The sequence below is a fragment of the Ranitomeya variabilis genome, chromosome 2 (genome assembly GCF_051348905.1).
Source record: "Ranitomeya variabilis isolate aRanVar5 chromosome 2, aRanVar5.hap1, whole genome shotgun sequence".
Classification (NCBI taxonomy): Eukaryota; Metazoa; Chordata; class Amphibia; order Anura; family Dendrobatidae; genus Ranitomeya; species Ranitomeya variabilis.
In genome coordinates, this window is record NC_135233.1 from 734,129,455 (window position 1) to 734,147,908 (window position 18,454).

General features: G+C 44.8%; 1 protein-coding gene across 4 annotated transcripts in view; it reads right to left on the bottom strand.

The window, feature by feature from the left end:
- Positions 1 to 18,454, bottom strand: part of ARMC2 (armadillo repeat containing 2) — a 193,542-nt gene that overhangs the window by 153,887 nt on the left and 21,201 nt on the right. For all 4 annotated transcript variants that reach the window (XM_077289590.1, XM_077289591.1, XM_077289589.1 and 1 more), the window contains exon 2: positions 3,743 to 4,013. In XM_077289590.1, the coding sequence (XP_077145705.1) occupies positions 3,743 to 3,951 (209 nt within the window). In that variant the 5' untranslated portion in view covers positions 3,952 to 4,013. The remainder of the gene's footprint in view (positions 1 to 3,742; positions 4,014 to 18,454) is intronic.

Genomic DNA, 18,454 nt, shown 5'->3' on the forward strand with positions numbered 1-18,454 from the left:
TGAGTAACCTGGGTGTTGGGAGGTCCTGGGAGTAGGACCGGATCCCTGAACAGCACGAGGTGAGGACAGGGATCTGCAGAGCCAGTGACAGCTACTGTGTGGGGAAGCTACAGTCCTTCGGTGGGTCTGGACTGACTAATGTGTGCTGACCAGGCAAGTTGGTGATCCCCGTGAGGCAGCTTTCCCAAGAGAGAGGACTGACAAGGAGTCAGCAGGTGGGGCAGGAGCTCCCATAAGGTACCATAGTCTGTTGGTGCTAATTGTTTCTATGAACTGTGTGGTAACCGATGGCAACTGGTCAGAAGAGGACCAGCGTATTTAGTTGCAGCGAAGGGATAAATAATGCAAGCCAATGATATGGTGCGGTTTATGACTTGAAAATAAACCGTATGGACTGATTTGTGTTGAAAATTGGTGCCCGTGTGCTTGATTCCCGTGCCAAGCGAGTAATCCCCTACCCGTTAGTGAGTGCGATCTCACTATATATAATATATATATATATATATATATATATATATATATATATATATATATATATATATATACACATATACACATACATACATACATACATACATACATATATATAGTTATTGGATGTGGCTGCGTCCAGACTGATCTTGCACTCCTCCCATTGACCTTGCAGGTGGCGGTACTCAACTCTACCTGCCCATAAATTGTAGGTTTAGCCCAGAGTGACATGTTTTGTCCATAGTTGTAGGCTGGTGGCCCAAAAGTGGCATGTACGGTAGAGTAGGACCCATCAAAGGGAGATCACCTTGCCGTGGTTGATGGGCACACATGAATTGGCCAATTTATGCGCTAAGAATCTTCATCTCATCTATTACTGTAAGTTTTATGAAAAAAAATTTTTGGGACACACCTTCAAATCTAAAGATTTTTCTGTATTTTCATGACCATGAAAATTGTACATTCACACTGTAGGCATCAGAACTATGAATTAACACATGTGGAAAGTGTGAAACAACTGATATTATGTCCTATATTCTAGGTTCTTCAAAGTAGCCACCTTTTGCTCTGATGACTGCTTTGCACACTCTTGGCATTCTCTTGATGAGCTTCAAGAGGTAGTCACCGGGAATGGTTTTCAATTCACAGGTGTGCCCTGTCAGGTTTAATAAGTGGGATTTCTTGCCTTATAAATGGGGTTGGGACCATCAGTTGTGTTGTGCAGAAGTCTGGTGGATACACAGCTGATAGTCCTACTGAATAGACTGTTAGAATTTGTATTATGGCAAGAAAAAAGCAGCTAAGTAAAGAAAAACGAGTTGCCCTCATTACTTTAAGAAATGATGGTCAATCAGTCCGAAAAATTGGGAAAACTTTGAAAGTGTCCCCAAGTGCAGTGGCAAAAACCATCAAGTGCTACAAAGATACTGGCTCACATGAGGACCGCCCAAGGAAAGGAAGACCAAGAGTCACCTCTGCTTCTGAGGATAAGTTAATCCGAGTCACTAGCGTCAGAAATCACAGTTTAACAAAAGCTCAGATTAGAGACCAGGTCAATGCCACACAGAGTTCTAGCAGCAGACACATCTTTACAACAACTGTTAAGAGGAGACTTTGTGCAGCAGGCCTTCATGGGAAAATAGCTGCCAGGAAACCACTGCTAAGGACAGGCAACAAGCAGAATAGACTTGTTTGGGCTAAAGAACACAAGGAATGGACATTAGACCAGTGGAAATCTGTGCTTTGGTCTGATGAGTCCAAATTTGATTCCAATCTTTGGTTCCAACCACCGTGTCTTTGTGCGACGCAGAAAAGGTGAACGGATGGACTCTACAAGCCTGGTTCCCACCGTGAAGCATGGAGGAGGAGGTGTGATAGTGCTTTGCTGGTGACACTGTTGGGGATTTATTCAAAATTGAAGGCATACTGAACCAGCATGGCTACCACAGCATCTTGAGACAGCATGCCATTCCATCCGATTTGCGTTTAGTTGGGCCATCATTTATTTTTCAACAGGACAATGACCCCAAACACACCTCCAGGCTGTGTAAGGGCTATTTGACCAAGAAGGAGAGTGATGGGGTGCTACGCCAGATGACTTGGCCTCCACAGTCACCAGACCTGAACTCAATCGAGATGGTTTGGGGTGAGCTGGACCACGGACTGGAGGGAAAAGAGCCAACAAGTGCTAAGCATCTCTGGGAACTCCTTCAAGATTGTTGGAAGACCATTCCCGGTGACTACCTCTTGAAGCTCATCAAGAGAATGCCAAGAGTGTGCAAAGCAGTCATCAAAGCAAAAGGTAGCTACTTTGAAGAACCTAGAATATAAGACATAATTTCAGTTGTTTCACACTTTTTTGTTAAGTATATAATTCCACATGTGTTAATTCATAGTATTGATGCCTTCAGTGTGAATTTACAATTTTCATAGTCATGAAAATACTGAAAAATCTTTAAACGAGAAGGTGTGTCCAAACTTTTGGTCTGTACTATATATATATATATATATATATATATATATATATATATATATATATATATATATATATATATATATATATATATATATATATATATATATATATCACACACACATATACATACATACATACACACGCACAGTAAAAGAGCATCTGGACAGGTCCTGGATGGAGTGGATATGTCACCGAGGTGCCTAGCCTCAGTGATGTGAAACCCAGACAGAAGGCTACAGCAGAGATCGTGCTGAGTTTATTTTGATGGGTCCTCATTTTGGGTTTGGGTTTTGGGAATGACAAAGAGCTGGGTAGGACTGCTTCATCTCATCCCAGCTGGCATAAAAGGGCAGCCGAGATGGTCCATAATAGTCTTTGTGTGTGAAGGTGAAAAGACCCGTTTGTGGACTTGCCAGCCTCTGCCAAATGTCTAACTATTAATTTTTGCCATGTACTAGGGTCTAAGGGGTATCGTTTCTCCTTATGGAGAGTGACATACCATCTCTGGCTTGTCAAGGTAAGGAGGCTTATTCGCCGTGCAGTGCTCCTCTGGGAAATATAATATGCAAATTGCCTCACGACTCGTTAGAGGGTTGACTGTGACTTGTAGGATCGCTACTTCCAACAGGTGGCGCTATAGAGTTTAAGTCCTCTTTTTCTCAGAAGAGGCAATTTGCATGCTATGTACTAAGCGGTTATATGAACTTGTGTCTAAATGGGTAAGGCCGTATTACCATATGAACTGTTTATATTCTGTTGCTCGTTTGTGCCAAGTCAAGGCTGTGTTTTGTTTGTAGTCCTGTGGAGTTTTATGAAAAAAAATCAACTTCACCTGGTTGGACCTGACCTAATTACTGCTGTATCTGCTATGGATACCAAAGAGACAGATTCCCCACAGTACACAAATATAGAAATCAATAGTTGTTGAGTTCCTAAAAATGTTTAGAAACTGCACAGAGGGGTAACAGAGTTGTAGTTCTGAAATATCTAATTTTTATCAAATATTTCACATTTATCTACTAAGGTCATAACGTGTTTGACAAAGATTACTATTAACTCAGTTCTTCAAATCTAGAACAAGAACAAACATCTCAGAGCATGTGTTCACAATGACAGCAAAAGAAAACGTAAAAGAAATTCAAATTATTAATAGACTTAATAAAACAATGATAAATTTACTTATATAGGCTGCTAGAAGAGAACATAATGCAGAAGACATGAGGAATTTCATAAAGTGGGGTTTGCATCTGTTTATTCTGCATTAATTATAGTTATACAGGAAACCTGATCACCTACCTAAAAGAGGACGGTGGTCTGCTGTCCAGTGTCCTAGATGATAAAGCTCCAAACAGTTTTCTTTGATCTTCTCTTGGAGTGAATGGTCTTTTGGTTTTAAGGGTTCGAAGAGAATTTCTGGCTTCATTTATGATTTCAGCACTTGTCTTTTGGGCAGAATTGGGCGGTTTATAAAAAGGATCTGATCTATTATCACGTGACGAGTGCATCTTCTGTGATCACTTTGATTCTGGTACCAAGTCACAATATTACCAATAGATAAAACCGCTACCTAAAAGGCAATAAATAGGAACTGTCAAAAAGTCCACATGATCCAAACAGAGAAACATACTCAGTTCCTTCCTTGGACCTTTACAGGAGTAGGCAGCAATCATAAAGCAAAAGATGTTTAGGCAATATTGTAGTATTGTTGTGTTTTCATCCCTTAATACTGCATTTATTTTGTGAATGAAGGCGTTTCATCCACCACCCTTCACTTCTGCATTGGGACGTCAGACATGCTGCTGATGTTGTGTCGTCGGTCACTTACAGGGACTCATGTATGGCCATCAGGTAGGACAAGTGTATATTTGCTGGTTATATGCAAGACTTGCCAATCAGGGCTGTGGAGTCAGAGTCGTGGAGTCAGAGCCCATTTTGGTGGAGTCGGTGTCATGGAAATTGAGGATTCGGAGGTTTGGCTTACTGACTCCACAGCCCTGTTGGCAGCCCCACATCAGCAGAAGTGAGAGGCGCTGGATAACCACTGGAATTAACAAATAAATCTCAGTGACAGCTGTCCCAGTTATCACGTGTTTGCTGGGACCAGTAGAAGCATTACCAATATCTCTATTGAACACATCATTAATTCAGAGCTGTATAAGACACATCCTGGATCCAAAATAAATATGGTGTTTAATTGTGGATATTCACCTTTAGGGCTCATTCACACAAGCGCATTTTTGATCCAAATGCTGCCCGTGGGGAAAAAAATAATAAAAAAAAATAAAAAATAATAAAAAAAAAAAATCGGACAACGGACTAATACCAATGCTCTTTAATGCGACAGTGCAAACAAGGGTTTTTCTTTTCACTGACCGAATGTACATATGAAAATAAAAGTCGCAGCATGCATAAGGCCGGCCTCACACTGGGCGTAAGACAATACGCCACGTATTATACGTCCGTACTACGGCCGTAATACGGAGAAATGTTCCCAAAATATTGATCCGTAGTCAGGGTGTGTCAGCGTATTTTGCGCATGGCATCCTCCGTATGTAATCCGTATGGCATCCGTACTGCGAGATTTTCGCGCAGGCTTGCAAAACCGACATCTAATGGATTTATGTGCTCAAATGTTCGGGAAAACATATATACAGTATATATATATATATATATATATGTCATTGAGACACATATATATATATTCTGTATTTAGATTTCATTCAGCGCGATATCTGTGAAAAGCCAGTAATTCAATTGCCGGCTTTTCATTTCTCCTGCACAAACCCGACAGGATATGAGACATGGTTTTCATACAGTAAACCATCTCATATCCCCTTTTTTTTTGCATATTCCACACTACTAATGTTAGTAGTGTGTATGTGCAAAATTTCAGCGCTGTAGCTGCTGAAATAAAGGGTTAAATGGCGGAAAAAATTGGCGTGGGCTCCCGCGCAATTTTCTCCGCCAGAATGGTAAAGCCAGTGACCGAGGGCAGATATTAATAGCCAGGAGAGGGTCCATGGTTATTGGCCCCCCCGTGGCTACAAACATCTGCCCCCAGCCACCCCAGAAAAGGCACATCTGGAAGATGCGCCTATTCTGGCACTTGGCCACTCTCTTCCCACTCCCTGTAGCGGTGGGATATGGGGTAATGAAGGGTTAATGCCACCTTGCTATTGGAAGGTGACATTAAGCCAGATTAATAATGGAGAGGCGTCAATTATGACACCTATCCATTATTAATCCAATTGTTTGAAAGGGTTAAAAAAACACACACACATGATTTAAAAGTATTTTAATGAAATAAACACAGCGGTTGTTGTAGTAATTTATTGTTCTCTCAATCCATCAGGAACACCCTCGCTTGGAAAAATAAGAAACGCACAAGATACATACCTTCTGGTGAACCGTCTCGTCCCACGAAGTAATCCATCTGAAGGGGTTAACTAATATTACAGGCAGGAGCCCTGCTATAATGCAGCTGTGCTCCGTGCCTGTAATCCCCGGCGAATGAATGAAATGTAGGTCATTGACCTACATTTCCTTCAGTCGCGGTGAGGCGCCCTCTGCTGGATGTTCTCATGAACTGCAGCCTGGGAACTTTTTCCCACGCTCCAGGTCATATGAGGACATCCAGCAGGGGCGCATCACCGCGACTGAAGGAAATGTAGGTCAATGACCTACATTTCATTCATTCGCCGCGGATTACAGGCACGGAGCACAGCTGCATTATAGCAGGGCTCCTGCCTGTAATATTAGTTAACCCCTTCAGATGGATTACTTCGTGGGACGAGACGGTTCACCAGAAGGTATGTATCTTGTGCGTTTCTTATTTTTCCAAGCGAGGGTGTTCCTGATGGATTGAGAGAACAATAAATTATTACAACAACCGCTGTGTTTATTTCATTAAAATACTTTTAAATCGTGTGTGTGTGTTTATTAACCCTTTCCTACAATTGGATTAATAATGGATAGGTGTCATAATTGACGCCTCTCCATTATTAATCTGGCTTAATGTCACCTTCCAATAGCAAGGTGGCATTAACCCTTCATTAGTCATTACCCCATATCCCACCGCTACAGGGAGTGGGAAGAGTGGCCAAGTGCCAGAATAGGCGCATCTTCCAGATGTGCCTTTTCTGGGGTGGCTGGGGGCAGATGTTTGTAGCCACGGGGGGCCAATAACCATGGACCCTCTCCTGGCTATTAATATCTGCCCTCGGTCACTGGCTTTACCATTCTGGCGGAGAAAATTGCGCGGGAGCCCACGCCAATTTTTTCCGCCATTTAACCCTTTATTTCAGCAGCTACAGCGCTGAAATTTTGCACATACACACTACTAACATTAGTAGTGTGGAATATGCAAAAAAAAAGGGGATATGAGATGGTTTACTGTATGAAAACCATGTCTCATATCATGTCGGGTTTGTGCAGGAGAAATGAAAAGCCGGCAATTGAATTACCGACTTTTCACTAACACCGCTGCGTATTTCTCGCAAGTCACACTGCTGGTCAGTGTGGAATCCGTATTTTTCTCGCCCCCATAGACTTTCATTGGCGATTTTTTTTGCGCAATACGGTGACAAACGCAGCATGCTGCGATTTTGTACGGCCGTAGAAAGCCGTATAATACTGAACCGTAATATACGGCTAATAGGAGCAGCCCCATTGAGAATAATTGTGCAGTTTATTTTGCGAGTTTTACGGACGTAGTTTATGCGCTCATACGTCCGTAAAACTCGCTAGTGTGAGGCCGGCCTTAGTTTCTTCCATATGTCACGTCAGACTCAAATCAAGGTGTGCAAAAAAAAAAAAAATCAGATGCAATACGGAACCATAGCATAACATCAAATTTTTACGGATACATTGCAATTCTGTCACATAAAAAAACTGTAAAATGGTTTTGTAAATGATTTATGCTGTAAAATAAAAATAAAAAAAAATAAATAAAAAAAAAAAAAAGTTTGTGTAAACCTGGCCATAGGTTAGATCCAGACGCGGGGGATTTGCTGTGTGGACTCTGCAAACATAAAATATCATCTGAGAAAGAGTCCACCTCCAAGGACAGGAAACTTATACAGTAGCTTGCGCAAGTATTCACTCCCTTAGCTTCTTACCTATTTTGTTACATTACAACGTGTGCTCAAATAATTTTGTAATCCAATTTGTGTGTGATGCATCAGCACTAAATATGTTCTGTTTTCATATCAATTTTGTTAAAACCCAATAAAAATATTTAAAGGGAATCTATCACCCCAGTGGACAAATTTAAGATATACAGGTAATTAAATGGTTAAACCGGCCTTACCTGTATGCCTCAGCTGCGGTCTAGACAGGGGCGGATTATAATGAGGTCAATCTGGGCGGTAGCCCAGGGCCCAGTGGTGTGGGGGGGCCCTGGGCTACAGCTAAGATTGACCGCCACCACCAGGGCATTATTGCCCTGACTGGCATATTGGCCCGTTGGGCAGAGGGGGCGGCAATCCGGGGGACCCGGGCCAGAATGCTGGACACATTGGGGGCAGAGATGCTGGACACATTGGTGGCAGAAATGCTGGACACATTGGGGGCAGAGATGCTGGACACATTGGGGGCAAAGATGCTGGACACACTGGGGGGCAGAGATGCTGGACACACATGAGGCATGATTGGAGACACGGGGCAGAATGAAAGAAATTGGGCAGGATTGGAGTCAGATAGTGCAGGATCATGGGGCAGGATGGATACGATGGAGACCGATGGGGCAGGATGGGGAGATCATATGGGGCAGGATGGATACTCATGAGGGCAGGATGCGAAAACATATGGCTGGAGCCAGGAATGAGATACACGGGGCCAGGATGGGGGATATTATTATTACCATAGGGGCTAATTAAGGGATATTATTACTGCAGTGATGTATTTATTTTATTTTTTGAGTATACTGTTTTAAATGGGGGGCGGTCCTGTTACTGTGCAGAGTGACACTATGTCGCCTTTTTTTCTTCATGTGGTGTAATGTAGAAGTTGGGAAAAATTAATTAACGTGTTCTGCAAGCGGAGCTCGAGATAACTGTTATTTCCTGCAGAGACGAGCCCTGGCTGGATGAAGTGATGGCGGTCTGTGCTGGATGAAAGATGAAGGACTTCACCTAGAGACGTCACTGGTGAGTCAGTGTGTTACCAATACACTGACACTATACACTGTATACTATATACAGAGGTCCTGTGTATAATGTCACCGGTGATCACTGTATTACCTCTACACAGACACTGCATACTAAGTACAGATCTCCTGTGAATACTGGCACTTATGTTGATAGTACTGTGTTTTTTTTTATTACTGATCAGTATTGTAGTATTCAGTCACTATGTGGTGGTAATATGTGGTCTGGTCATGGTGTTGTGGTATTTGTCCCTTGTATGTGCTATTTGGTCACTTTGTGGTGGTAATATGTGGTCTGGTCATGGTGCGGTGGTATTTGTTCTTTGCATGTGATATTATTCGGTCAGTGGTGGTAATATGTGGTCTGGTCATGCTGCGGTGGTATTTGTTCTTTGCATGTGATATTATTCGGTCAGTGGTGGTAATATGTGGTCTGGTCATGGTGTTGTATTTGTTCCTTGTATGTGATATTATTGGTCATTTTAAAAATTGAAAAATAAATAAAAATATACCTAAATTGTATTGCACATTTTAACAAATATTTAATAGATTACAATAGAGTAGGGCCCGGCCAAAAGTGTCTACCGTGTTATGGTGGCGGCTTGAAAAATCTTTTGGCCAAAACAAAAGCTGCCGGTTATATGTGTGATCTGGTGATGAGAACTGTTAAGAGCTCATACTCACTTGCGTGAAATACGGCCGAGTCTCGCATGGTAACACCCGGCTCTGCCGGCGGCACTTGGGAGCAGAGCGTGCAGCTCCATGTATTGCTATGCAGCCTCACGCTCCGCTCTGGAGTGCCGGCAGCAGAGCCGGGTTTTAACATGCGAGACTCGGACGTATTTCACGCAAGTGAGTATGACCCCTTAATGTGTGATAGGTGAGAAGTGGAGTTTCACTCAGCAACTACCGTATTTTTCCGACCATAAGATGCACTTTTTTTCCTCAAAATTTGGGAGGAAAGTGTGGGTGCGTCTTATGGTACGGATGTAGCATGTGGGGAGGGGGGCAGCAGTGAGTGGGATCGCACTGTTATCCCACTTCAGGATGTCCCCGCTGCCCGGAATCAGCGCTGGGAAAACCATGTGGTCCCGATGATTAAGTGCAGTGACTATTCATTAGCGGCTCCCCGCCCACCGATCAGCTGAGCGGTGAGCCAGGAGCAGCAAATGAATACTGCACTTAAGCAGGGACACGCATGGCTTCCTCAGCGCTGATTCCTGCAGCAGCTAGGGAGATTTGTGTGTCCTGGGGAGGAGGCAGCAGCAGGGGCCAGAGCGGAGAGGAGATCGCTGTATACCTGCCTGCCATGCCTGGATGCCGAGTGCTGTGCACAAACAGGACTTGTGTGATGTCAGAAGTGGGCGGGCTGGAGCATCACATGGCAGCTCAGAGCCCTCCCTCTTCTTGACATCATCACAGGTCCTTCAGGCTCTCCACTAGAATCTGCAGGCTTCCTCAAAACCTGTGCTGCGGAGAGGCAACAAGAGGGAGGGCTCTGTGTGCAGTCATGGGATGCTTTTACCTCACCACAGTGGCTGGCAGGCTGCCACAATTAAGAGTTTAGTCTTTACAATACACAATAAAGCACTCTGCCACTCCTGTGGTGAACTATAACTCCCAGCATGTCATAGGATCTGCAGGACATGCTGGGAGTTATAGTTCTCCCATGGGATTTTAAAGCAGCACTCCAGTGCTATTTTGCAGCGCTGGAGTGGTGCTTTCAATATAAGCCCTGTGCCCCCATTCTTATACTCACCCTCCAGCATCTTCATATAGTACTGTACAGACACCACACTGGTCCTGCAGCTTCCAACATAATAACATACTATTATATATAATAACACCACATATAATAGTATGTTATTTATGTTATTAAATATTTTACCACATTTTTTTTGCTTCAAATATTTTTTTTCACCATTTTCCACCTCTAAAACCTGGGTGCGCCTTATAGTCCGGTGCGTCTTATAGTCCGAAAAATACGGTATTTTTCTGGAATAATCTGGTTCAGGTATATGATGACACCGTCGCATGACCGGGGGGCCCACAGAGTCTGAACAGCCCGGGGCCCTGGCTGTTGTGAACTCTGTTTTCAGGCTCCCTCTTGTGGTCACAGATGGTATTGTGTGACTTTGGTTTTTTGGCTCCCCCTGGTGGTTTGGTTTATTATCCTGCGGGTCTGCTGGATCAGCTGCCTCGTTATTCACCAGGGAGGCTCCTATTTAGCTCTGCTTCACTTCCACTTGTTGCCGGCTGTCAATGTATTCAGTGCTATTCTGATTACTCCTGATTATCTCGTTTTCTGCCTCTTCAGGATAAGCTAAGTTCTGTTTGAATATTTTTTGCTCATCTGCCTGCAATATGATTTCTGTGTATGATGAGTCTAGTCCAGCTTGCTAACATGTGATTTCTTTTTGCTGGTAAGCTCTGGGGTACGGAGTTGCTTCCCCCGCACCGTTAGTTGGTGCGGGGGCTCGAGCAATCTCTGCGTGGATATTTTGAATAGGGTTTTTTATTGACCGCACAGTTTCCTTCCTATTTTCTGCTATCTAGTATTAGCGGGCCTCATTTGCTAAATCTGATTTCATCTCTGCGTTTGTGCTTTCCCCTTGACTCACCGTTAATATTTGTGGGGGGCTATTCTATACCTTTGGGGTCTTCCACTGAGGCAAGTGAGGACTTACTTTCCCTCCAGGAATAGTCAGTTTCTCAGGCCGTGACGAGACGTCTAGGATTTTTTAGGTAACGTTCCACGGCTGCCTATAGTTGTTTGCGGATAGGATCAGGTTGCGGTCAATCTAGTTACCACTTCCCCAGAGCTAGTAGTCTGTTCAGTTACTTAGCTAGTCCGACCTGCGATCCTTGCCACTAGGATCATAACAGTACAGCCGGCCTATAAAGTGTTAATTGCATGGCAGAAGCAGGAGAAAAGAAGCTTGGAGATATTTTTTTTTTTTCTTTTGCTGCCGTGTGTCTAGCTGCTGTGTGTCTGGCTTCTCTCCTCCTCTTAATCTTGGTGTGGCTCTGAGTTCAGCTGCTGATATGGATATCCAGAGTTTAGCCTCCAGTGTAGATCATCTTGCTGCAAGGGTACAAAGTATTCAGGATTTTGTTGTGCACAGTTCTATGTCAGAGCCTAGAATACCTATTCCGGAGTTGTTTTCTGCAGATAGATCTAGGTTCCTGAATTTTAAGAACAATTGCAAGTTGTTTCTTTCTTTGAAACCTCGTTCCTCTGGGGATTCTGTTCAGCAAGTTAAGATTATTATTTCTTTCTTGCGTGGCGATCCTCAAGATTGGGCTTTCGCATTGGCTCCAGGGGATCCTGCATTGCTCAGTGTGGATGCGTTTTTTCTGGCCCTTGGATTGCTCTATGAGGAACCTAATCTTGAGAACCAGGCTGAAAAAGCGTTGTTGGCCCTCTCTCAGGGGCAAGATGATGCAGAGGTGTACTGCCAGAAATTTCGGAAATGGTCGGTGCTTACTCAATGGAATGAGTGTGCCCTGGCTGCAAATTTCAGAAAAGGTCTTTCTGAAGCCATTAAGAATGTCATGGTGGGGTTCCCTACGCCTGCAGGTCTGAATGAGTCAATGACTCTGGCCATTCAGATTGACCGGCGTTTGCGGGAGCGCAAACCTGCGCACCATTTGGCGGTGTCTTCTGAACAGACACCTGAGTCTATGCAATGTGATAGAATTCTGACCAGAAGTGAATGGCAAAATTATAGACGGCAAAATGGGTTGTGCTTTTACTGTGGTGACTCAGCTCATATTATCTCAGCATGCTCTAAGCGCACAAAAAAGATTGATAAATCTGTCACCATCGGTACTTTACAGCCTATTTTGTCTGTTATCCTGATTTGTTCCCTGTCATCTTACCCGGTTATGGCTTTTGTGGATTCAGGTGCTGCCCTGAGTCTGATGGATTTGTCATTTGCCAGGTGCTGTGGTTTTGTTTTGGAGCCTTTAAAATTCCCTATTCCACTAAGGGGAATTGATGCTACACCATTGGCTACGAATAAACCTCAGTACTGGACACAAGTGACCATGTGCATGACTCCTGTTCATCAGGAGGTGATTCGCTTTCTTGTATTGCATAATTTGCATGATGTTGTCGTGTTGGGCCTGCCATGGTTGCAGACTCATAATCCAGTCCTGGATTGGAAAGCAATGTCTGTGTCAAGTTGGGGTTGTCAGGGAATTCATGGCGACGCTCCTGTGGTGTCAATTGCTTCATCCACTCCTTCTGAGGTCCCTGCGTTTTTGTCAGATTACCAGGATGTATTTGATGAGCCCAAACTCAGTTCTCTACCTCCTCATAGGGATTGTGCTATAAATTTGATTCCTGGTAGTAAGTTTCCTAAGGGACGACTTTTCAATTTGTCAGTGCCGGGGCATGCAGCTATCAGAGTTATATAAAGGAGTCTTTGGAGAAAGGACTTATTCGCCCCTCCTCCTCCCCTCTTGGTGCGGGGTTCTTTTTTGTGGCTAAGAAGGATGGTTCCTTGAGACCTTGTATTGATTATCGCCTTCTAAACAAAATCACGGTCAAATTTCAGTATCCTTTGCCATTGTTATCTGATCTGTTTGCTCGCATTAGGGGGTCTAGTTGGTTCACCAAGATAGATCTTCGTGGTGCGTATAACCTTGTGCGTATTAAGCAGGGTGATGAATGGAAAACTGCATTTAATACGCCCGAAGGCCATTTTGAGTACTTGGTGATGCCTTTTGGACTTTCTAACGCTCCTTCTGTCTTTCAGTCCTTTATGCACGACATCTTCCGCGAATATCTGGATAAATTTATGATTGTGTATCTGGATGATATTCTGTTTTTTTCGGATGATTGGGAGTCCCATGTTAAGCAGGTCAGGATGGTGTTTCAGGTCTTGCGTGCCAATGCTTTATTTGTGAAGGGCTCAAAATGTCTTTTTGGAGTCCAGAAGGTCTCTTTTTTGGGTTTCATTTTTTCTCCTTCTGCTATTGAGATGGACCCAGTCAAGGTTCAGGCTATTCATGACTGGACTCAGCCTACATCTGTTAAGAGTCTTCAGAAGTTCTTGGGTTTTGCTAATTTTTACCGTCGCTTCATCGCTAATTTTTCTGGTGTTGTTAAGCCATTGACGGATTTGACCAAGAAGGGTTCTGATGTTACTAATTGGTCTCCTGCGGCTGTGGAGGCCTTTCGGGAGCTGAAGCGCCGGTTTTCTTCGGCTCCGGTCTTATGTCAGCCAGACGTCTCCCTACCTTTCCAGGTCGAGGTTGATGCTTCTGAGATTGGAGCGGGGGCTGTTTTGTCGCAGAGAAGCTCTGATGGCTCTGTGATGAAGCCATGTGCTTTCTTTTCAGGAAAGTTTTCACCTGCCGAGCGGAATTATGATGTTGGTAATCAGGAGTTGTTGGCTATGAAGTGGGCATTTGAGGAGTGGCGATATTGGCTCGAGGGAGCTAAGCATCGTGTGGTGGTCTTGACTGATCACAAGAATTTGATTTATCTCGAGTCGGCCAACGGCTGAACCCTAGACAGGCTCGTTGGTCGTTGTTTTTCTCTCGTTTTGATTTCGTGGTCTCATACCTGCCTGGTTCGAAGAATGTGAAGGCTGATGCTCTTTCTAGGAGTTTTGTGCCTGACTCTCCTGGTGATTCTGAGCCAGCTGGTATTCTCAGAGAAGGGGTGATTTTGTCTGCCATCTCCCCAGATTTGCGACGAGTGCTGCAGGAGTTTCAGGCGGATAGACCTGACCGTTGTCCACCGGAGAGACTGTTTGTCCCGGATAGATGGACCAGCAGAGTTATTTCCGAGGTTCATTCTTCGGTGTTGGCAGGCCATCCTGGGATTTTTGGTACGAGATTTGGTGGCTAGGTCCTTCTGGTGGCCTTCCTTGTCGCGGGATGTGCGTTCCTTTGTGCAGTCTTGTGGAATTTGTGCTCGGGCTAAGCCTTGCTGTTCTCGTGCCAGTGGCTTGTTGTTACCTTTGCCTGTCCCGAAGAGGCCTTGGACGCACATTTCCATGGATTTTATTTCAGATCTCCCTGTCTCTCAGAGAATGTCGGTCATTTGGGTGGTGTGTGATCGTTTTTCTAAAATGGTCCATTTGGTGCCCTTGCCTAAGTTGCCTTCCTCCTCCGAGTTGGTTCCTCTGTTTTTTCAAAATGTGGTTCGTTTGCACAGGATCCCTGAAAATATTGTTTCCGACAGAGGATCCCAGTTTGTGTCTAGATTTTGGCGGACCTTTTGTGCCAAGATGGGCATTAATTTGTCTTTTTCGTCGGCCTTCCATCCTCAGACGAATGGCCAAACCGAGCGCACTAATCAGACTTTGGAAACCTATTTAAGATGTTTTGTTTCTACTGATCAGGACGACTGGGTGACTTTTTTGCCATTGGCCGAGTTTGCCCTTAATAATCGGGCTAGTTCTGCTACTTTGGTTTCGCCTTTTTTTTGTAATTCAGGGTTTCATCCTCGTTTTTCCTCGGGTCAGGTGGAGCCTTCTGACTGTCCTGGAGTGGATGTTGTGGTGGATAGGTTGCATCAGATTTGGAATCATGTGGTGGACAATTTGAAGCTGTCACAAGAGAAGGCTCAGCGCTTTGCCAACCGCCGTCGCTGTGTGGGTCCCCGACTTCGCGTTGGGGATTTGGTGTGGTTGTCTTCTCGCTTTGTTCCTATGAAGGTCTCCTCTCCTAAGTTTAAGCCTCGGTTTATCGGTCCTTATAAGATTTTGGAAGTCCTTAACCCTGTGTCATTTCGTTTGGACCTCCCGGCATCGTTTGCTATTCATAATGTGTTCCATCGGTCGTTGTTGCGGAGGTATGTGGTGCCTGTGGTTCCTTCGGTTGAGCCTCCTGCCCCTGTGCTGGTTGAGGGAGAATTGGAATACGTGGTGGAGAAGATCTTGGATTCTCATATTTCTAGACGGAGGCTTCAGTATTTGGTTAAGTGGAAAGGCTATGGTCAGGAGGATAATTCCTGGGTTGTCGCCTCTGATGTTCATGCGGCCGATTTGGTTCGTGCCTTCCATGTGGCTCACCCTGATCGCCCTGGGGGTTTTGATGAGGGTTCGGTGACCCCTCCTCAAGGGGGGGGTACTGTTGTGAACTCCATTTTCAGGCTCCCTCTTGTGGTCACAGATGGTATTGTGCGACTTTGGTTTTTTGGCTCCCCCTGGTGGTTTGGTTTATTATCCTGCGGGTCTGCTGGATCAGCTGCCTCGTTATTCACCAGGGAGGCTCCTATTTAGCTCTGCTTCACTTCCACTTGTTGCCGGCTGTCAATGTATTCAGTGCTATTCTGATTACTCCTGATTATCTCGTTTTCTGCCTCTTCAGGATAAGCTAAGTTCTGTTTGAATATTTTTTGCTCATCTGCCTGCAATATGATTTCTGTGTATGATGAGTCTAGTCCAGCTTGCTAACATGTGATTTCTTGTTGCTGGTAAGCTCTGGGGTACGGAGTTGCTTCCCCCGCACCGTTAGTTGGTGCGGGGGCTCGAGCAATCTCTGCGTGGATATTTTGAATAGGGTTTTTTATTGACCGCACAGTTTCCTTCCTATTTTCTGCTATCTAGTATTAGCGGGCCTCATTTGCTAAATCTGATTTCATCTCTGCGTTTGTGCTTTCCCCTTGACTCACCGTTAATATTTGTGGGGGGCTATTCTATACCTTTGGGGTCTTCCACTGAGGCAAGTGAGGACTTACTTTCCCTCCAGGAATAGTCAGTTTCTCAGGCCGTGACGAGATGTCTAGGATTTTTTAGGTAACGTTCCACGGCTGCCTATAGTTGTTTGCGGATAGGATCAGGTTGCGGTCAATCTAGTTACCACTTCCCCAGAGCTAGTAGTCTGTTCAGTTACTTAGCTAGTCCGACCTGCGATCCTTGCCACTAGGATCATAACACCTGGCTACCCTTAATCCACCCCTGGGTCTAGATGTGGAGAAAGCAATTTTAATGTCTGATTTTTCTAGGCTCCGGGGCGTGCGATGCCTGGAAGAATTCTCTGCCTCCTCTCTTCATTATAATATCACCCCCTTCCCATTCACGTCACACTGGCCTGTGTCATGCAGTTGCGGCGCTGTAATCCCGTGCATGCGCCGTCCACTCGCACAGTTATGTGAACCTTATCCGCCCTTCTACGGGCAGAGTCTTTATTGATCTTCTGCGCATGCTCAGAACTTACAAATCCTTTCTGATACAAGAGATACTTCCTGATAGTATTTGAAGAATAAGACCAGGAAGATTTCTTAGGGCTCACTCACACAAACGTACAACACGGCCGAGTGTTATCCGATGTTTTATATGATAGCACTCGGCCCAATGTTATTCTATGAGGCAGTACAGACCTGCGATTTTTGCTCATGCCAATTCGGTATGAAAAAACAATCGCAGGATGACGGTTGCTCCGATCGGACCACGTGCACCCATACAAGTCTATGGATGTGTGCAAAACATCGGATTGCACTCAGATATCACCCGCGTGCAGTCTGATTACCGCAGACACAGACAGAGAAATTAAGTTCTTTGTCTTCAGCACAACTGTGCTGAAGGTACCTTCACACTAAGCGACTTTACAACGATATCGCTAGCGATCCGTGACGTTGCAGCGTCCTGGATAGCGATATCGTTGTGTTTGACATGCAGCAGCGATCAGGATCCTGCTGTGAGATCGCTGGTCGTTGCTGAAAGTCCAGAACTTTATTTCGTTGCTGGATCTCCCGCAGACATCGCTGGATCGGTGTGTGTGACACCGATCCAGCGATGTCTTCACTGGTAACCAGGGTAAACATCGGGTTACTAAGCGTAGGGCTGCGCTTAGTAACCCGATGTTTACCCTGGTTACCAGTGTAAATGTAAAAAACAAAAACACATACTCACATTCCGGTGCCCGGCGTCCGCTTCCCTGCACTCCTCCTGCATCCTGTGTAAGTGCCGGCCGTAAAGCAGAGCGGTGACGTCACCGCTGTGCTCTGTGGGAGACGCCGGAGATGTTCGGCGCTGACACAGGATGCAGGAGGAGTGCAGGGAAGCGGACGCCGGGCACCGGAATGTGAGTATGTGTTTTTTTTTTTACATTTACGCTGGTAACCAGGGTAAACATCGGGTTACTAAGCGCGGCCCTGCGCTTAGTAACCCGATGTTTACCCTGGTTACCAGGGGACTTCGGCATCGTTGGTCGCTGGAGAGCCGTCTGTGTGACAGCTCTCCAGCGACCACACAACGACTAAACAGCGACGCTGCAGCGATCGGCATCGTTGTCTGTATCGCTGCAGCGTTGCTTAGTGTGAAGGTACCTTGAGATTATGTTGTTACGTATGAAAATACGCAACAACTAAAATTGACCAAATAGTCATTGTGGGATTGTAGCCTTGGCGTTCAGTTCATATGTCTATGCAAACTGGTCAGAAATCAGATCACATCGCACCGACCCGAGTGTGACAGCTTCATATATTTCTATGGGGCTGTCACGCTTGGGTCAGGAGACCCACATGTGGCCAGTCCAATCTCGGACCGATTTGTACGGACGTCTGAATGTACCTATAGTGTAATCTGTCAGGGACGCAAACTTATTTAGAATGCGGCATTATAATTAGTTCTATCTCTCAATCACAGCACCAATACTAATCTGGAGGTATAATCTTTTGCCATCTTGTAATTCAAGAAAGTTATACCTGTGCAATCAACAGAATTTGTGAACAAGACATTCCACTGCATATAGAAGTGCAGGCTGACATAAAATCTCCCGGTGTCACATTCTCTGTAACAGGGATGGGGCTACAATAATAAATTATGCAGTCTATACAGTGGCTTGCAAAACTATTCACCACCCCCACCCCCTTGGCTTATTACACATTTTGTTACATTACA